Source organism: Panthera uncia, chromosome X (assembly GCF_023721935.1).
Source record: "Panthera uncia isolate 11264 chromosome X, Puncia_PCG_1.0, whole genome shotgun sequence".
NCBI lineage: Eukaryota > Metazoa > Chordata > Mammalia > Carnivora > Felidae > Panthera > Panthera uncia.
This window is the reverse complement of record NC_064817.1, coordinates 84371927-84392754: the sequence shown is the minus strand read 5'-3', so window position 1 is coordinate 84392754 and position 20828 is coordinate 84371927. Positions and strand designations below refer to the sequence as shown.

At 41.0% G+C, this 20828-nt stretch overlaps 3 protein-coding genes across 5 annotated transcripts in view; 1 reads left to right on the top strand and 2 right to left on the bottom strand.

The window, feature by feature from the left end:
- Positions 1-1919, bottom strand: part of ATG4A (autophagy related 4A cysteine peptidase) — a 63239-nt gene extending 61320 nt beyond the window's left edge. Inside the window, exon 1 of the mRNA XM_049644161.1 lies at positions 1846-1919. Coding sequence (XP_049500118.1) covers positions 1846-1855 — 10 coding nt within the window. The 5' untranslated portion in view covers positions 1856-1919. The remainder of the gene's footprint in view (positions 1-1845) is intronic.
- A 166-nt stretch (positions 1920-2085) lies between these two features.
- On the top strand, positions 2086-9923 carry PSMD10 (proteasome 26S subunit, non-ATPase 10). Of its 2 annotated transcripts, none has more exons than XM_049644163.1 (5): positions 2086-2270; positions 4679-4777; positions 5718-5864; positions 5959-6046; positions 8970-9060. In XM_049644163.1, exons 1-5 carry the CDS (start codon positions 2157-2159, stop codon positions 8975-8977), a joined length of 456 nt encoding a protein of 151 aa, XP_049500120.1. In that variant the 5' UTR covers positions 2086-2156; the 3' UTR covers positions 8978-9060. The 2 variants fall into 2 exon arrangements, with proteins under 2 accessions (XP_049500120.1, XP_049500119.1); XM_049644162.1 differs by having other exon boundaries at positions 2087-2270; positions 5959-6125; positions 8970-9923.
- Positions 9924-16176: 6253 nt separating this feature from the next.
- Positions 16177-20828, bottom strand: part of VSIG1 (V-set and immunoglobulin domain containing 1) — a 38199-nt gene continuing 33547 nt past the window's right edge. For both annotated transcript variants that reach the window (XM_049644159.1, XM_049644160.1), the window contains 2 exons: positions 18431-18584; positions 16177-17616 (listed from right to left, as the gene is read on the bottom strand). In XM_049644159.1, the coding sequence (XP_049500116.1) occupies positions 17289-17616; positions 18431-18584 (482 nt within the window). In that variant the 3' untranslated portion in view covers positions 16177-17288. The remainder of the gene's footprint in view (positions 17617-18430; positions 18585-20828) is intronic.

The following is a 20828-nucleotide window of genomic DNA, read 5'->3' as shown; positions in this document are numbered from 1 at the left end:
GGGAAAAACAAAATAGTGCTGCTGCTTTGGAAAACAGTTTTGCAGCTTCTTAAAAAGTTACACGTAAATTTGCCATATGTTATAGTAATTCCACCCTTAGGTATCTACCAATAAGAAATGAAAACATATGTCTACAGGGAGACCTGCACACAAATGTTCTTAGCAGCATTAGTCATAATAGCCAACAACTGGAAACAAACTATTAACTAGTAAGTAGACAGACAAAATGTGTCATAGCTATAAAGTAGAATACTGTTTGGCAATAAAAAGCAATGAAGTATCGATACATTCTACAATATGGATGAACCTTAATAATATTACGCTCAGTGAAAGAAGCCAGGCATGAAAGACCACATATTGTATGATTTTATTTAAATTAAATCTCAAAAAAGGGCAAATTTATAGAGACAGAAAGTAGATCAGTGGTTACCTGGGGCTGGGAGTGGGAATAAGAATTAACTATAAATAAGCATGAGGGCAATCTTATTGGGAGAGCGAAAATGTTCTAAAACAGATTATGGGGATGGCTGCACTACTAAGTAAAGTTACTAAAAATCATTTGATTGTACACTTGAAGTGAGTGAATTTTATTCAATGTAAAAAAATATTTCAATAAAGCTGTTAAAAATAGGAAAGCAACAGTAAGGGAAACTGGGTGAAGGGTACACAGGAATTCTGCTCTATCTTTGCAACTTTTCTATAAAACTAAAGCTATGCTGAAATTTAAAAAGTCAAATAAAAGTTAACAAGGGTATGTTTGTCGGTTGATATCAGTATTTGGCAGTACCTATCAATGCGAAGAGACGTTTACAAAGATGAAATAAAAAATCTCATTACGGATCAGCATTAACAGATGAACATTTGACATGATTCTTACGATGGGGAACACTGACTGTAATCCCCAATTAAACCAAATGTTATCCCCCAAAAAAAGAATTCCATTATTCTTATTAGTAGTCCTGTATTACAAAACAAGTACTCAACTATTATTTTATTTTTGGATTCCATCAATAAACATTTGTTGAAATTTGTTTTCTGTCTTGTTATATACGTGCCTACAAATTATCCTCAATTTTGCTTTTTGGCCTGCAACACCTAAAATATTTACTATCTGGTCCTTCACATAAAGTTTGCCAAGCCCTGCTCTACACTATAACAGGATACATACAAACATTATCAGTCTCTTTCTTGAGTGTATTCTTATCATTACCTAGTTTTGGCATAACGCCCTCCTGAATATGCCTATAAAGGATAAGCCTTGCATCTCTTCTGCTATGGCACTATTTGGGATTTCCATAAATAGAAACACTATTAGCTTAATATTTCTAGCAAAGCCTCCAGGCCATCGTTGTTATCATGACACTAAAGGGCCAACACCATACCACAATATCAAGACTCTCATCGAGTTGTGATGTCACCAGGCCATGGACTCACCGAGGTCAATTAGATATCAAGTGGCTCTTACGGCCTCACACCCTGCCTTTGGCATCACCCTGGCACATCACCTTACTATGGAGGCATATGCTATCACTGCTGTTACAGAATTCTGCCCTGATGCCGCTCCGCCAATATGTCAGAATAATTAACCCCTACTTCTTTCCACTCCTTTGGCGGCGGCAGAGAGGGGGAGGGTAGCCACAGCCATCCACACAAGCTCAGGAGGTAGTCCTCAGCTCCTACTGTTGTCCCTTCCGCCTGCCACTGCAAGTCACAGGGCCCCCGTGGGACAGGACCTTCAGGCTCCCATAACTCTCTTGCCAGGACCCTGTACCCGTTTCTCGTGGCCGACTCAATGGCCCAACAGTGACCACCCACCCCGGTTCCACACGAAGCCGCTCCCCGTACCTGACTCCATTCTCCAGCTGTCATCCTGGGCCAATTCCACCGGCCACTTGACTACGGCGGCCGCAAGGACCCTGGGACTTGTAGTTCCGCGCTGCTAGGGGCAGAGCCGGCGACCGCCTCAAAGGAGCCTCCCCTCCCGGAATTGCTCTCGAACTACAACTCCCAGAGGCGCCCCGCGGTGGGAAAGGGGCAAAGGCACGAGAAAGATCAGTGATTGGTGGAACTCTGTCGGCTCTTTTGATTGGCAGTCAAGGCTGGAGACGTGAGGCGGTCGTTGGTCCGGTGTTGCACGGAGATCCTGGAAAGGCGAAATGGAGGGGTGTGTATCTAACCTAATGGTCTGCAACCTGGCCTACAGCGGGAAGCTGGAGGAGTTGAAGGAGAGGATCCTGGCTGATAAATCCCTGGCTACTAGAACGGACCAGGTAAAGGAGTGCTGGGGCCTCTCCGCAGGCTGCCGTGTCGACAAGGCCCAACGTGGCCGCCTGGCCTGGCCCAGACGGAGGCCGGTTCCGTGAGGGCCAGATCCCCGCCCCCGCCGCCCTATCCTTCCCCGGGGTCACCTCAGGACTCGGGATCGGGCGGTAGGAGCTAGCCCCGTAAACCTCAAATATTTGGGGGAAGAGGAGGCCCATACTAAGCACGCTAAATTTTGGCTATTTCTAGAACGTTTACCGCGTTTCTCAGAAATGCCTACTCTTTGAGATACCCGTGAGGAGGAGATGGAAGGCTTTTTTTTTTTTTAATGTGTTTGTTTACTTTTTCTAGTAAATGTATACAATGAAACATATGTAACCGAAAGCCAATTCTCTGGCGGGCAGTTTAGTAGGAGCTGGGGATAAGTCGAGTGGAAGAAGCAGACGTTGTTAAAGTAACCCTGGATCATGCGTCCGGTAGCATTGTCCTACGAATACTCAGGAGAGAAGTTTACATGGGGCTTTCAGAACATAGAATGGCAGGACCTGATTCAGTCTCCCTGAGACTTGGAAAGGTTTTGCAAAGGAGAGAAGGTTGGTTAAACCTTGAAGGGTGAGTGAGATTTTCTTAGAGGGTGAAGGGGCATTCTTAGGCGGAGGCCGAACAAAAGTGAATGGACTTTGGGAAATCTGCTCTTCGGCTCAAGGGACCCCCATGCTTTTCACCCTGCGTTTCTAGAGAGATTCACTGTGACCTCAACAAGCCAACAAATATTTATAGATTGCATTCTACATGACAGGCACCCAGCTAAGCACTAGCCAGACAGCGTCACATACTTGTGAATCCCCATTTTGTGTCTTTGAGAAGAGTAGAAGTCAGGAGACTTTACTCTGGAACTTTCCTTTATTGCTTAACCTGAAAATGGCCTTATCTTTATTTAGTTTACTTTCATTATGGTCTGATCGTTTTTAATACTTTTAATTTAACTTAATAATGTCAAATGAAGTTTTAATAATCTATTCATCAAGTCAGTGGCATAAAAAAGAGGGAAGCTATTTAAGATCAAGAGACTTAAGAACCAACAATCCTATGCAAATTATGGGCCTTGTAAGGAGCCTCATGGAAACAAAGCAACTGTTAAAAAAACATTTGGGGGACTACTGGGGAAATCTGAATACAGACTGAGCTTTGGATGTTACAAAGGAGTTAGTGTTAATTTTGATAGGTGTAATAATGGTCTCATAGCTATTTTAGACAGCATCCTTCTTTAGATACTGAAATGTTTAGGGATGAAAAGTCATAATATTTAGGATTTGTTTTTTTTAAATGTCATGGAGGAAACTAAGTGAGGCAAATATGACAAAATACTAAATCTAGGTGATAAGCATATGGGTTTTATTATATTCCCTCTATTTTTATGTGTTTGAAATTATTTTGTAATAAAGTTTGAAATACCACATTCGTTTCCATAGAGCTAAGAAATACAGCTGTCACTGCAAAAAGGAAATTCCCTTTGAGAGAAATGACTAACTCCTAGCTTATTATTTTTTAAAAGCAACGTTGCTGTCTAATTTTGTGGGTAGCATGATTTTTAAATGATTATGTGGATAATCTCAACTAGTTGTATAGACATTTCTTTCCCATAAGATTCATTTGTTCTTGGGCGGCCTGAATGGCTCAGTTGGTTAAGCGTCTGAGTTCAGCTCAGGTCATGATCTCACAGCTTGCGAGTTCCACCCCTGCATCGGGCTCTGTGCTGACAGCTCAGAGCCTAGAGCCTGCTTCAGATTTTGTGTCTCCCTCTCTCAATGCCCCTCCCCTGCTCTTGTGCTCTCTCTCTCTCAAAAAAATAAACATTAAAAAAATTTTTTTTAAGATTTGTTTTTTTTTTTTACCAGAGTATCTAGAAATTTTGTGTCAGACAGGGGTTTGTGTCCCAACTTCACCATTTAATAGCTATGTGACCTTGGACGAATTGCTTACCCTGAGGATTCTTAGTTTCCTCATCTGTAAAATGGGGCTCATGTCCACTGTACAGGAACATGGAGATTAAATGACATGATGCTTGCAAAACTCCTAGTGCAGTGCCTGGTATAAAAGAACATAAATAATATAACAGTAAATAGCCAAAGCTCTATTTCTGCCAAGCCTTGAAATCAGTTTCTTGCTCTGCCATTTTCATGGCTGTATTCTGCACAGAATTACACCTGTCAGTGGATTCTCCTCCATGTTACTAAAACCTTGGTGTCTCTTACAGCAATAAGTAATATAGTTTAAGGACCTGAGGGTCCAGGGCTCTCTACTTCTTGTTTCCAAACTGTAGGTTTGCTGGCCTCAATATTAATTTTTTATGCTTTCTTACCTTCTATTTCATCTCAAGAATGTTGATCTCCTCACTTCTCTGTTTCCCGTGCAGGACAGCAGAACCGCATTGCATTGGGCCTGCTCAGCCGGACATACCGAAATTGTTGAATTCTTGCTGCAGCTTGGAGTGCCTGTGAACGATAAAGACGATGTGAGGACCAGGCAGAGTTGATAAATGCCCAAGTTATCTGTAGCCTCTAGTCTAGTGTTCACTGAAAACTGAGTATTAAGCTCACAAACAAAATTGAAACCTTTATGACTAGGCAGTCACAGCAAGGGGCCCTGGTGACCAGGCACAGGACTAGAGGTTGCCTTATTTTAGAATGTTCATTCTGCCATTCATACCCTGGAGGTTAAGGTTAACACGCAGATTAAGGCTATAATACTACAAATCCTTTTTATTATGTTGGGAAGTTGGGGGGGGGGTTGTTGTTGTTTTTTGTTTTTGTTTTGTTTTGTTTTTGGTGAATACGACCTGAATACTTAGGGCTTGGATATCCTTTTGTTGTTATAGAGAGATTTATTGTAATGATATTGGCTCTATTAAGATAAAACTTGTGAAGAATAAGGATGGAATTTTTTGTAGGCAAAGATTCCTCTTCAAGGATACTCACTGAAATAATACTTATAATAGCCAAGAAATAAAAACAATTTAATGCAGGAATGGTTGAATACAGTATGAATATCTCTACAATAAAGTAATATGCAAGCAATAAACATAAAAATCCAAAGAATAACAACAAAACGATAAGTGGACATTGTGGGAAATGCAAACTCACAGAACTTTATATCCTGCCATCCCAATTTGAGAACACATTGTGTGTGTGTGTGTGTGTGTGTGTGTGTGTGTGTGTGTGTATATATATATAATTATTTGTTAGGGGATTATGGGTGGTTTTTCTCCCCTCTTGTATGCATCTACTGCCCACATTCTCTGCAGTGCTTAATGAGGGAAAAAGAATGTTATTTTCTTAAACCGTTCACACACAGCTTTGTGTAAACCTTACCTGCATGCTAGTATTAATCCCTGTGCCTTTCCTCTACCACCCTCCCCCGCCCCCCCGTTTTTGTGCTGCCTACCTCTTTCACAGGCAGGTTGGTCTCCACTTCATATTGCTGCGTCTGCTGGCCGGGATGAGATCGTAAAAGCTCTTCTGGGTAAAGGTGCCCAGGTGAATGCAGTCAACCAAAATGGCTGTACTCCCCTACATTATGCAGCTTCCAAAAACAGACATGAGGTAGGGTTCCATTCCTTGGCTGCCGTTTTTGAGTTTTAAAGCTGTCTATGGCCACAAACTGATACCTGCGTTGTTTTCTCCTCCATCGGTCCAGATTGCTGTCATGTTACTGGAAGGCGGGGCTAATCCAGATGCGAAGGACCATTACGAGGCTACAGCAATGCACCGGGCGGCAGCCAAGGGTAACTTGAAGATGATTCATATCCTTCTGTACTACAAAGCATCCACAAATATCCAAGACACTGAGGGTAACACTCCTCTGTAAGTGACAAGTAGCAGTCATTTGTATTCTCCTTGACATTAGCCCTCTTGCACTAATTACACATCGTTTTCTTTTTTTATTCTGCTTGGAAATGTAATACATGTGTATGACCAAAAAAAAAGGTAAAGTACACAGATGTGTGAAGATGAAAATTAAAATTCCCTATGTCATTTTTTATATATTTCCTCCCATTCTTTTGTACACAAATGTGCATATTTAAAAAAATTTGTTTGCAAAATTGGGATAATGCTATGTATGTAATTATATCTTGTTTTTTTAACCTAGTATATCATGAGCATTTCCAATGTTGCTATTTTTAAAATGTTTTTGAATGGCCGTATGCAGTTCCATTTTATGGATGTGCCAAAATTTAATCACTCCTCTTCCTGCACATTTAAGCTTTTTTGGGTTTTCCACGAGTATAAATAATGCCACATTGACCAAGTTCATACAAAAATCTCTGGCCCTCTTGCTTATAATTACCTTAGAATAGACTCTTAGAAGTAGGATTGCTGAGTCAACAAATACACACATTTTAAGAGTATTGCTAGGTATTGCCAGGTTGCTTCCAGAGGAATTGTATCATTATACCCTCCCAGCAACAGTTTGAGGGTGCCTGTTGCCCCCTCACCAACACTAGAACTATCCTTTTGTTCTATCAGACATGGTGCCTCGTAGTTATCATTTATATTTTTTCATTTTCAGGGAGGTTAAACGTTTTTTAATGCCTTCAACTAATTAGATTTCTTCTCTAACTTGTACCTTTTTGGGTTCCTTTATCTGTTTGCTTTTGGGGAATTAAATTATTTTTAGTGATTTTTTTAAGCTCCCTTGATTGACATACTAAAAATGTTAACCTGCTGTGTTACTTGAAACTGTTTTTTTCCCAGTTTGTCCATGTTCATTATTGTTTTAAAGAACAGAAGTTTTTCAACTTCTAAGCAGTCAAACCTAGTCATCTTCCCTCAGGAATAGAAATTCCTTTCTCACCCTGAAGTTAGTTAAATACTTAACTATATTTTATTATAGGCTTTTTTTTTTTAACATTGCATTGGTTTTGGTTGACAGTTACTGTTACTGTCAAATCCATCTGGAATTGCTTTACATGTGTGACCTGAGGCCGTCCTCTGCCTTGGTATTTTTTTCTGCATTACTTAGCTACTTTTCTTCCTTATTGGGTGGTGACTTTTTTGAACCAGAAATTCTATGAATCTCCTTTTTAGTCTAAAGTGAGATTCAGTTTTTTTAAGTACCGTTTTCTTAACTCTTAGTTTTTTTTAAGTTTTTTAAATGTTTGTTTATTTTTGAGAGAGCAGGGGAGGGGCAGGGTGGGGGGGAACACAGAAGATCTGAAGCAGGCTCCTTGCTGACAGCACACAGCCCGATGCTGGGCTCGAACTCATGAACGGTGAAATTATGACCTGAGCCAAAATCAGATGTTCAACCAACTGAGCCACCCAGGCACCACTTCACTCTCAGTTTTAAAAGTCTTTTCTCAGGGCACCTGGGTGGCTCAGTCAGTTAAGTGTCCGATTCTTGCTTTCAACTCAGGTCATGATCTCACGATTCATGGGTTCGAGCCCCACATGGGGCTCTGTGCTGATGGTGCAGAGCCTGCTTGGGATTCGGTCTTCATCTCTATCTCTCTCTCTCAAAATAAATAACATTAAAAAAATAAATACATAAATAAAAATCTTTTCTTTAGTCCTGAGTGACTCTGTTTAGAAAGACTTGCAATTTCTAGCTCTTTTCTCCATAACAAGGAGGAACCCGAAGAGTCAGGCAGGAAAGGGTCCTGGGAAGAGGCTAGGATTGAGGGATAGCTGGAGACTGTTTACTCAATTCAAGCTTAGCCACCTAACCAACTATATCAAATACTTACATTAGGTAACTTGGAGAAGTAAATTAACCTTCCTGAGTCTTACTTTCCTCATCTGTAATATGAGAAGAATAATTCCTTCCCCACTACATTGTTTTGAGGCTTAAATAAAATAACATGAGATGTGCCTAACACCCTGCCTGATAAACTGTAAGTGCCTGCCAAAGTTTCTCCCTCAGTTACTGCTCAGCTGTGTCATCACAGGCAAGGACTCTAACTTCTGTCACAGTTTCAACTGTAAAATGGTGATAATAGTACTGTGCTGACTTACAAGGTGGATATAAGGATCAAATGAGGTAAAATCTTTTAAATGGTTCTTTGAAAAATTTAAACTACACAACTTGCTATTAGCCTGTTATACAGATTGGGGCTTTTCTAAATTCTAGCCCTGAATTATTGTGTGCATTCGGTGTAAACCACCCTAATCTCAGGGGCACCTGTGTGGCTCAGTCAGTTAAGCGTCTGACTTCGGCTCAGGTCATAATCTCATGAGTCTGTGGGTTTGAGCCCCACATGGGGCTCTGTGCTGACAGCTTGGAGCCTGCTTCGGATTCTGTGTCTCCCTCTGTCTCGGTACCTCCCCCGCTTGTGCTCGCTCTCTGTCTCTGAAAAATGAATGAAACTTTAAAAACATTAAAAAAATAAATAAAAATTCAAAAATTAGAAAATTAAAAAACACCCTAATCTCCATAAAACATGGAAGTTGCTCTTAGGCTGGCATTTCAATCCCTTCTTGTCCTGTAATGTGTCCAGAATTATGATTTATGATCAGGTATTACAAGGCCATTCCACTGAATTTTAATTTACAAGCGGTCCTTCCCAGGCAAATTGATTTTCCTTTCCTGATTAAATACCCTGGTACTATACTCCCTAATAATGTGCAGTTCAGACCATGTATCAGGAAATCCTCATCGTTACATGGAGTTGGTAGGGAGTAATCAGTCTTTGTGGTCTTCAATTCCAGACACTTAGCCTGTGATGAAGAGAGAGTGGAAGAAGCAAAACTGCTGGTGTCCCAAGGAGCAAGTATTTACATTGAGAATAAAGAAGAAAAGACACCACTGCAAGTGGCCAAAGGTGGCCTGGGTTTAATACTCAAGAGGATGGTGGAAAGTTAAGCAGCTCAGATTCATTCTTCCTGTGTGCGTCTTGTGCTTGTCCCCAGTGCCCTGGAAGCTAATGTACTCGTGCCCAAGGCACCATCTGCAGATGATGGAGGTCTTCTCTCATCTTCAGTGTCCTATAAATCTGTCGAGTATCGTTCCTGCTGAGGTGTTTGGTCCAAGCTTGCAACTTGCTTTCCAGGCATAGATTAATTGTTGAGATTGTTTTACTCTTGTTGCGTATGATTATGTACTGAATCTTGGTTAATTTTGAGTAAGCAATTCTGTGGCTGTTGTGAGTCTTTGGCACCCTCTCGCATACCCTCAAGTCCCCTGTGAGGCAGAACAACCCCAGTAGCACCAGGCCATTTGTCCCACCACGAGTTCCTAGGGAGGTTTTCGAATGTTCCCTCTGTCTGGTCAAAACACATCCTGACTTGTCTCTCAAGCTCACTCAGAAGCCTATACCAAATATTTGTTTTTCTCAACAGTACACTGCAACTTTATTTTTGTTACAGGAGGAATACGTATATATTTTAAAGGACCAAATTTTCCGTTGGAGGGCATGCTACCCAAGTTCGGAATTCATAAACACTAAAATATAATGAAAAATAACAGCCTGTGTACCCATGCATCTTTTTAATAAGCCCTTTTCTTCCAAAATAAAATGTGTTGTTTTTAAAAAGGGAGTTTCAAAGTACCTATATTAAGTCACCGTCCTGTACTGCAAAGAAATGTCAAGCTTGTTACATGTAACAAAAATGAGTTCTGATTTGTATTTCAAAAACCAAAAATAAAATGTTGTTAGAATCTTCCAGTTTTTCTTTCAAATCTGTTAGAAACTCATGCAAGCCTTAAAATCCTTCATAAAGACATTTCTCACTTTTGCCGACTCCAAAGTCCATAAAATTCATGAAGCTTGAACTGCCACTAAAATCTTTAAAAGTACTCATCTTCTGAATTGCTAATTAAATGTGGAGCAAAAGAAAGTAAGTGGAACCTTGAGTTCAATTTAGGGAAACAACTCAAATGGTTACCAGTCGTAAACTCTAATGGACTCCCAAGTGGCTCTTCAAATTATTTTTTTAATTTAAATCTTATGCTGCAAATATTGCTTAAAGTAAGTGATCCAGGTGAGCCCACAAACTTGGATTAATTTGGGGTCAGAGACTTAACAACCCAGTAGCTAAAATGAGTTTTGTAAACGTGAACCATGTCGTTGATAGGCAAAACTCACATAAATATTGTGAGCGCTGATCTTTACAAATATTAATCAGGGAGGCATCTTCTTAAGGAATTAAACTTCTGTTTATTGAATGCCAGGGTTAAAAATGATGACAGGGGAAATCATTTCTTTCCAATCCTTTTTAGCGTGATCAGAGAGTTGTGTCTAATTGGGCCTGTCTGGTCTGAAGGCGTTTACTCTTCGTAAATGCTGACTTTATTAGTCTGAGGTAATAGGCTTTGTGGGTGTGAAAAAAAAACTGATCTTCGTTCTTTAATAAGAAACAGATGGAACCAAGCCTCAGTTAAGTTGTGGGCTATTGGCATTTTCAGTGAAGTGGTTTGTTAACAATAAATCACTGATTTGTATAAACTAAGGTTGTTAGGGGCACTGGATATTGATCAGATTGTTATCTGTTCATAAAGGAAACCCAATAGAGATGAAGCTGATTTAATGTCAGCAGGTTTTATAGTCACTTCCAAATGAACTGAAGAAAAAGAATTTTAATTGCAAAGCTTAACTGGAAAGAAGTTGAAAGATGTGAGCAAATAGGAACAGTGGAAAAAATTCTAAGTATCTTGGACGGAACCTGCAATTTGAGTTTTATGATATTCAGGGTAAATCAGCATTTTACTTCATAATTTTAGACACAGCAATGTAAATGTATGACCCCTGTGTTTTGATTTCCCAGTTTCTTAACTATACCGACTACAATGAATTCATTACATGGCTGTGCCTGCTGCTTTCTGTTTCTGTGTCCTATTAACACTATAGAGCCCCCAGGTCAATCTGTGAGCAAATCTGATACAGAGTGGGGGCTCCTTGTTTTGGGTTCTATGGCTCCAGGCTCACAGTTCTGCAAAAATTTGTATGTGCATTTCTCTGCAAAAAGGGCTCTGTAGCTTTCATCAGATCCTCGAAGGGATCTGTGACTCGCCAAAAGGTTAAGAGTACCCAGTCAAGAGAAAAAAAAGAATATTGAGTCAGTTATCAGGGGAGGTGGTTTCTACAACAGTATAGTTCTACCACACTATATAGTTTATAAATATTTATAATCCCTTCTCCACTGCAGCCTTTAAGAAAGCAAAAATCATCTCCACTGTATAGTTGAGAAGATACCCAGAGCTAGAGGAATCTAGCTTTCCTCGATCCTGGTCCATTTTCTTTTGACCTCTATTCAAAAAATGGACCAAATGGAAAGTACTATGACATTTTGATAACCTGTTAGTTGTAACACCTCCCCCCTGCTCCCCCGCCCCCGTGCTTTGCTTTTAGTTATGTTGGTGGTTTGTTTTTGGTTTCCTGGAACCCTAACATTAACATCTCTAATTCTTTGTTTTGCCTTGTTTTGAAACCAAAGTTCCAAAGACAAGATTATTGACTATTGATTGATTTAAACCTTTCATAAGACCCTCTAACTTGTTTTCCCGCACATAGACATTGTAAAATGATCTTTTCATTACTAAAACTTACGGTTTGGGGACGCCTGGGTGGCTCAGTCATATAGGCGTCCGACTTCCGCTCAGGTCATGATCTCACGAACCGTGAGAAGTCGGAGGCTTAACCGACTGAGCCACCCAGGCGTCCCAGAATGATCCAGCTTTTTAAAACTACATTTACCCCTTCCTGCCTCCCCAACTAAGAAGGTAATTCTGTATTATCTCCCACCTCTACCCCATAATAGGCCATCACAATAACACACATGGTGTGTGTTATTACCCTCAGAGGTGCTGCAGTTGAAAAAGGTCAAGTGCTATTACCTCAAAGCTCCCTTCTAGCTCTTCCACCTTTCCTTACTGAAAGTTCATCAAACTTGAGTTACACAGTGGCCAGTGTAAGAGCTGCAAATATCGGGGCGCCTTGGTGGCTCGTTAGGTTAAATGTCTGACTTCAGCTCAGGTCATGATCTCGTGGTTCATGAATTGGAGCCCCGGGTCGGGCTCTGTGCTGATGTCGCAGAGCCTGGAGCCTGCTTCGGATTCTGTGTCTCCCTCTCTCTCTGCCCCTCCCCTGCTTGCTCTCTCTCAAAATAAATAAACATTTAAAATTTTTTTAAAAAGAGCTGCAAATATTAACTTCTCAGCATACAATATTGGAGGTAAATTTCACCTGGTACTCTGAAGGATATTGAAGATATCCATACATGATTCCTTAGCCATTTGGGCAAGAATTACTATGTTTTAGTCCCTTTTTCATAGACCACTGTGATTTGGAGGCCCTCCCCAGTGCAACACCAAAGCCCAGGCTTCCTCGCCTGCAGTCAGCACACTACTGTTGATCATATGCAGGATTTGTCATAGTTAGCCAAGCTGTAATTCCTCGGGGACAAGAGCTTGCTCTGCTTCTGCTCACCGTTGTATCACCCATCACCATATCTGGTTCATAGTAGTCATTCAATAAATATCCAGTAGATGACTGAATAAACATGAATTCGAGGAGAATAAGGGCCTATAACCAAAAAGCTTTTCTGTTTACTTGAGCGTATCCTAGTTGCTAAATACAGAAACAGAGGAGAGAAGTCCCCGGAAGTCTTTTTGGGTAGTGCAAAGTGAATGATTATGAAACCCAAGGCTGCTTTGGGATTTGATTGGGACCACCCACTTAAATTTTAACAACCTACAGCAAAATAAATCTGGTAGTACCCTCTCTGAGAATTAGGCTGACATGTAATCAGAATGTTTGGGTAATGATCTATTCCATTACTTATTTTCTGATTCACTTTTGTTCTTTTCCCTTATTGGAAAGCTCTTCAACATGAGCCCATTTTCCTGCCCAAGTAAAATTTAGTGAAAATTTTGTTGTGATTTAATATTTTATAGGGTCTCAGGACTGATCACAAACAAATACATGGTGTGTTATGGAAATGGTAATAGGAGATTAAGGACACTGAAATGAAAGTTGCACTTATCCAGACTGGCCTTGTGCATAGGTAGTGTAGATGGTTAACCCATATGGTTTAATGTGAGAAGAGCTGAGAAGGGTCCTTTTCCCGGAAGTCTCTCCCCTCTGGATTGTTCCAGTGCATGAAATTCCACCATTTAGACTCTTTTCCCACCATTTAGACTCTTTTTTTAAGCTTATTTATTTATTTTGAGAGACACAGAGACAGAGCAGTGGGGAGGGGCAGAGAGAGAGGGAGAGAGAGAGAATCCCAAGCAGGCTCCACGCTACCAGTGCAGAGCCTGATGTGGGGCTCAAACCCATGAAACCGCGAGATCATGACCTGAGCTGAAACCAAGAGTCCAACACTCAACCGACTGAGCCACCCAAGAGCCCCCACCATTTAGACTCTTTGGATTAAGTAATTATCTGTATTCAAGAATCTCCTTCTAAAAGGTAAATACTCAAAAGAGAGCTAACTCATTATCATTCCAAGTGACATCACTGGGTGATAAAAGATCATGTTCACTAGACAAGAACAGGTCACAGAACAAACAGCTGCTTTTTTTTTAAATGGTATCAAGGGTAGAGGTAGGTCCTGAGCAATTAATTCTGCCTGAGGGATGCAAAACTGAGTGGGTCACTGAGCTAGTAGTTGCATGAGAGTCCTGGGCATTTGGAAAATAAGACACCAGATGGCTAGGAAGGGTACTGAAAGGAGAGATCCAAAGATACCACTTCAAATTAACCTCACCTACATCCCAACTTTGCCCAGCTAAGGTTTCTGCATGGACAACATGCAGTCTCTATATTTTTTTAAAGTTTATTTATTTTGAGAGAGAGAGAGAGAGAGAGAGAGAGAGAGAGGACATGAGCAGGGGAAGGGCAGAGAGAGAGAGAGAAACCCAAGCAGGCTTCGCACCATCAGCGCAGGGCAAGACGTGAGGCTCAAACTCACAAACCATGAGATCATGACCTGAGCCCAAATCAAGAGTCAGAAGCTTAACTGAGCTACCCAGGCACCCCTGTACTCTATATTTTCAAATCCAGTCTTTCCCCTGCATTCTTGTTGATTTCAACTCAGCTTCCAGGCTATGGAGATCATTTTGAGTCACACAGCATCATAACCATTCCCCCACAGGAGGAAGGCATCCACAGATTTATTAAGTGTGCCTTTTGTGTTTTTATCTAAGTTACTAGCTCTTAATCTTGGATCCAGGGAGTCTTAATTCATCTAAAACTGTACATGACACTTTGTGTATATAAATGTTTTTCTATGGAGAGGGGTCCAGAATTTTCAGCAGATTGTTGAGGTGATCTGTGACCTCAAAAAAAGTTGAAAACCACTGATCGAACTATTCATCAGTATTTTGAACAGAACAGTGTTATTAAGGAAAGAGCTCTAAAAGACCACCAAGAGTGACTTCTTTCCTGCTCAGCACTGATCCATCAGAAATTTGGGGGTGTAGTAATTAACTATTATGTATTAGTCTTTTTTCTTCTGATTTGCCTCTATTATAAAAGTGGAAGAGATAGGTGAATTACAGCTACCTTGGTGTTCTGGTCATTGAGATTTTTACACACAGCTGGTGTTTTAGTTTTTAATCTTTAAATATTAGATCATTCTTAAAACCTTCATTATTTTGCTTCCTGGACCCATCAGACACTGTATATCATAATATTATATTTAATACAAATGGAATTATATATATATTTTTAAGTTTATTTTAATTTGTTTTGAAAGAGAGCACACGGAAGGGGCAGAGAGAGAGGAAAAGAGAGAGAATCCCAGGCAGGCTCCGTGCTGTCAGCACAGAGCCTGATGTGGGACTCAAACCCACTGACTGTGAGGTCATGACCTGAGCTGAAGTCAGATGCTTAACTGACTGAGCCACACAGGCACCCCTTTTAAAAAATTTTTTTGAATGTTATTTATTTTTGAGAGAGCAAGAGTGCACATGCGAGTGGGGATAGCTGAAAATTGACACATTAAAGAAAACACCTAAGTAAAAGCTATTATTTCTCTCCATGGCTCTGGACATGTGTAATGTTAATTTTAAGTTCAACCTACCTTAAAACAAGACTCTACATGAATTAACGTACAAGTATGATCTCTACATAAAGGGCTTCACAGGGGCACCTGGGTGGCTCAGTTGGTTAAGCCTCCAAATTTGGCTCAGGTCATGATCTCACGGTTCCTGGGTTCAAGCCCTGTGTCGAGCTCCATGCTGACAGCTCAGGGCCTGGAGACTGTTTCAGATTCCGTGTCCCCCTCTCTATTAGCCCCTTCCCCATTCATGCTCTCTCTCTTTCTCAAAAAACATTAAAGAAAATTTTTTTTTAAGTAAGTAAAGGGCTTCACAGCTTAAGAAAATTCTCTACATGAAAATCTGGATGTGGTAAGTTAGAGATTCATTATTTCATTTAAAAACGATTCACCTTGGAAAGAAGTCAGATACAAAAAAAGTACATACTGTATGATCCAATTTATACAAAGGTCAAGAAAAGGCAAAGCTAATCTCTAATGATCAAAAGCAAATCAGTGGTTGCCTAGGTCCAGTGTGATGGGGGGATTGCACAAAATGGTATAGGAAACATTTTGGATTGATGGAAATGTACTATTTATTATTATTTTTGTTTATTTTTGAAAGAGAGAGTGTTGTGAGCAGGGGAGGGGCAGAGAGAGGGAGACACAGAATCTGAAGCAGGCTCCAGGCTCCGAGCTGTCAGCACAGAGCCTGATGTGGGGCCCGAACTCACAAAAGGTGAGATCATGATCTGAGCTGAAGTCGGACACCTAACCAACTAAGCCACCCAGATGCCCCTGGAAATTCCCTATTTAAATTGTGGTTTCATGGGTGTATCTACATCTGTCAAAACTCATCAAATTATACACTGGAAATAGGTGTGGTTTATTGTATGTAAAGTATATGTCAATAATGTTAATAAAACATTCACCTGAAGATCATTAAAGTAAGATTTTATTAGTATTATTTATTGAACTTCAAAATAAGATAGAAACTCTGATTACAGATGAAAAAGTCTACCTATAAATTTCTTCAAGGTAGGACGTGGGTAAAATATGATCAATGGAAAAGATATTTTAACAGGTGGAGAAGAGGTGACATCAATGCACTTTAGTTAATATTTAGCATTTATACAAGAATAGTATCTATTCACGTGGAATATCCCAACAGTGAAACAGATCAAAAAATTAGTTCAGATTATCTAAAATAGATCTTAGGTGTTCATTTACAACAGTTTCCCATTTCTGGCCCTTCCAAAGTAGATAGCATCGGACACAGTAGTAACGTAATATCTCATTAAAAGTGAAATTGTACATCCCCTATGATGTGTATTCACCAAAGGAAAATACTATTTGGAATTGTCTACTACCTGGAATGTACTACCTGTACATTATTTTCAATTTAAAATTTAGGTTATTTAAAAATGTTGCTATGCTCAAGATACTGTATAGCAGGGTGGGTCCTTGGGAAATCTAATGTGATAAATGAAACACTGATTTCAAGACCTAGTTTTAAATGCTATGTACCAATTAAGATTTACCCTTTACTTATTCTCCTCCAGAATTTTTGAGGATTGTTTTTTCTAATCTATGACAGAATGCTGGTAAACTCTTGTCTTTGGGGCCAATGTGAAATGTGAAAATGAATAGGGAAGCCTGGACGGCTGATCATAGAAATAATATGGACCCCAGTTAATGCCACCTTGTCATGTGTGCATGTGGAATGTAACAAAGTGTAGCTAAAAATAGAGAAATATGGTTTTCTGAAATACAACGTAGGTGTTGCTGCAAAACACTTACAACTGAATTAGAAATCACATGCCTTATCCTTAGTTACGCTTACATGTTAGTAAAATGGTAATAATGCAGGAACCCTTGTGCTTATTTAGTAGTTATCTTGACCTGTTTATTTAGGATTGATGGTGGGAGCACCTTGTTAGAAGAGGGTTGGTTAGAATGGAGGGAGGTGGTTGGAGATTGGTTATGTCAGCTGAATTCCAAATGCCAATTATGGGTTCCTTAGTGATGAACACTACTTAGGCTACTGGCCTATGGCTTATTCACTCCCTTTTCCTTGCCACTCAAGGGCTGGATGCCAATCCCGGGCTCAGGCTCAGGCTCAGGCTCAGGCTCAGGCTCCAGCTCCTGCTCCTGCTCTATCTCAACCTCCGGCACCAGAACAGGCTCAGGACCTGAGGCAGGCTGTGGGGCAGGCTCCTGGACAGGCTCAGGCTTGGGGTTAGGCTCACAATCTGGTCCCAGGATGGTATCAGGTTCATTTTCATGGATGGAAGGTGGCAGACGCGCTTCTAGGTGGGTAACGTCTTCAGCTGGTATGACCTCGCACTCTGTACTTTGTTTTATCTTTGTCATTGGTCTGCAGGAAGAAGGCCCAAGGAAGAAGGAGTTAGGGTATGCCATTTCACATGGAACCACAGGTTGTGTCGCTTCAGTGACCATGGGTTCCAAACTGTTCAAGACCTCTGTGATTTCTGATATTCTGACTCATTGTCAGACCATGAGTTCATTTTGTCTCCTGACCAGAAAGGATAGATCTCAACAATATAAAGAGAGTTCAAGAGAGAAAAGCCAGTATTCAAAAGGTAGGAAAACTAATGTCAGGACGAAAGGGTCTAAATAATGTGTTTGAGGGCCAAATCCATGGCTCTGAGCCACTGCTAGCTCTCACTCTATCTAGCACAATACATACATAGTTGTGCACAATACAATACATAGTTGTGGAAGCATAGAAATGGAGACAGAAACAAAGGAACGAGTGTGATACACATTCAAGAAGAAATAGCAGAGTGGCCAAGAGAGTGGGCTGTGGGCAGAGCCGCATGCCGATTTCCATGGGCCACAGGCACTCTTGCCTTCATGGTCCTCTTGTTCCAGGAAAAATATGAAAAATTATTTTTTTATGACCGTGTTGGTAGAAAGACGAGTATATCAGCATGATATATTAACACATTTTCTTAGACCTAAAAGGGTTGTTGCGGTGGTTCAATGAGTTGATACACATAAAGCGCTTAGAACAGAGTCTGGCACACAGATCTCAAGAAATGGTGGCCATCATCGTTCTTCCATAGAAGCAGTGAGAATGAGCAGAAAGATACCCCCGACATGTTAAGCTAAAAAGAGCACTTAGGAAGAGCTGGCTGTCAAGTAAAGGCAACAAAATAAGATCTTACTCAAGTTCTGTGGTGGTTTTCGAATTTCTCTTCCTTCCTTTCCCCTTTGACTTCACCTTTGCCTTGCTCTTTGCGAAGCACACAACAGAGATGATAATGGTGGCACCTACTACGGTGCCCACCAATGCCCCCAAAATGATTCCAACTTCTGGATCTGGAAGATATAAGCTGCTGGTTGGTAAAGTGGAATGTACTGTCTGCCTTTTACATGTGCATTTGTGACCAGTGCAGAATATCTAGAGCATTCATACAGTGGGAAAATGACTTGTAGAGCCCAGAAACCCCAAGAACTCGGCCAGACTCATAGGGGGAGAAGAAAGATGACTGGCTTGACTATGTTGCTTACCCATTCCCATTGATACACATAAGAAGACATGCCTACGGGGGGGGGAGGGTCACTTTCAAAATGGGGCTTAGAGAAGTGGGTTTTCAATGGGCATCTTCTCTTGTTTTTGCTTTTTTAAAATGTTTATTTAGAGAGAGAGCGTGCATGGGCACATGCGCATGCACATGCACACACACACACAGGGGAGGGGCAGAGAGAGACAGAAAGAGAGAATCCCAAGCAGGTTCCACACTCAGCATGGAGACCAATGTGGGACTTGATCCCCCAACCCTGGGATCATGACCTGAGCCAAAACCAAGAGTCAGACACTCAACCAACTGAACCACCCAGGCACCCCATCAATGGGCATCTTCTTGACCAATGAAAACCTGTGGAGCTACAATCTGGTAACCAGAGAAATGACCTCTGTTACAGGCAGGGATGTTTCACCAGGCTTATTCAGAGCATAGGTGAAGTAGTTCCCTAAAAACCTCTCCCACAGATTCCATGCTCACCAAGGAGCCTCGTGCATTCCGACCACTGGAAAAAGATGTGCCCCTTTCCATGAACAGGCATCTGGTTTATTAGATCAGTCTATGGAACAACCCAACAAATGTGAGATGACCCAGCTGAGCACCAGACCTTCCAGCACTAAAGTTCTGTCCCTGGGGGACCCTGTCTGAGCTCCAGGGGGCCCGTCCCCATCTGCCTCCCTTCAAACAAGACTGAACATCTTATACTTTGAGATAAGAGGCTAGTTGAGTTCGTTGATCATTATTTCGACTTTTTATGATTAAAGGAATCCATGCGTGTAAATTGCAAAGTGAAATGATTCAACTAGACTTCTAGCAAAGAAACAGCAGTCCCTTCCTTCTCCTCTCCCCATCTCTGTGTCCCATTCACTAGAGGCAACCACTCATCTCTCTCTCTTTTTTAAATCATCTTGATATTTGCCCCCATGTTTCTATTATGCTTGTTCTAATTCTCCAATTTTTGTCCTTTTTTGATGACTTCCTACCCTGGAAGGTGAAGATTGTATTCTTATACCCACCCCCCACCCACATTCTCCTGATAATAGCTATAGCACAAGTTGTTGTTATATCAAAGTTTGCAGTATGCAAATGTTCACAGCTGTGGAACTTAGTATATATATATATATATATATATATATATATATACTATGATTCTGGTACATTTACAATTTTTCATTGAAGTTCATTATTACCTCATTTGGGGATTTTTTTTTAATGTATTACTACTAACCCCCCAAATTTCCACCAAAACTATTAAAAGTCCTTTCCTTAGATTTAAACAGGTCAGATAATCTATCGGTTTCTTTTTTGTTGTGGGGGGGGGGTTGCAGAAAGAGAGAGAAGCGGGGCTCACCCGAAGCAGGGCTCATGTTTACCTGAAGCGGGGCTTGAACTCACGAAGCATGAGATCATGACCTGAGTCAAAGTCAGATGCTTAACTAACTGAGCCACCCAGGTGGCCTTTATTGGTTTCTTATGTTTTTTCCCCCTTGGAGACGTCCCTTCTGGAGCCCTCCATCCTCCTCCCCAGCATGGACTGTTCGCTCTCCTAAGCCTGCTGCTGTACTGTCATCCCTCCCCTGCCTTTCACCTTCATCCCTATTTTCTAGATAAAGAAACAGGTTTTGCAAGTTCTTTCAAGATCCAGCTCAAGTAGCACTTTTTTTTTGGTAGAGTCACCTGGGTTCTATAAGCATAATTAATTGTTCCTTCTTTGGTGTCCTAGAGACCCTGTACAGACCACTATTATAGCATTTAAGACATTTTACTGTGTCCTTCTAGCTAAACCGTGAGTTCTTGAGTGTAAGACATGTATCTTACTAACCTCTGTATCTCTATCACCTATGATAGTTCCTGGCAAATAGTAGATATCCAATTAATGTTTGAGGGAGGAAGATAGGGAAGCAGGGAGGGAAGAGAAGGGAAGGGAAGGAAAGGGAAGGGAAGGGAAGGGAAGGAAAGGAAATCTCCAGAAAGGCAGTAAAATGGGAAGGGAAGGGAAGGGAAGGGAAGGGAAGGGAAGGGAAGGGAAGGGAAGGGA

Coding starts and splice junctions, on each gene's coding strand:
- PSMD10 (XM_049644162.1), top strand. CDS start 2,157: ATGGAGGGGTGTGTATCTAACCTAATGGTCTGCAACCTGGCCTACAGC. Junction 4,778..5,717: donor CTGTGAACGATAAAGACGAT/GTGAGGACCAGG, acceptor CCTCTTTCACAG/GCAGGTTGGTCTCCACTTCA. Junction 5,865..5,958: donor CTTCCAAAAACAGACATGAG/GTAGGGTTCCAT, acceptor CCATCGGTCCAG/ATTGCTGTCATGTTACTGGA.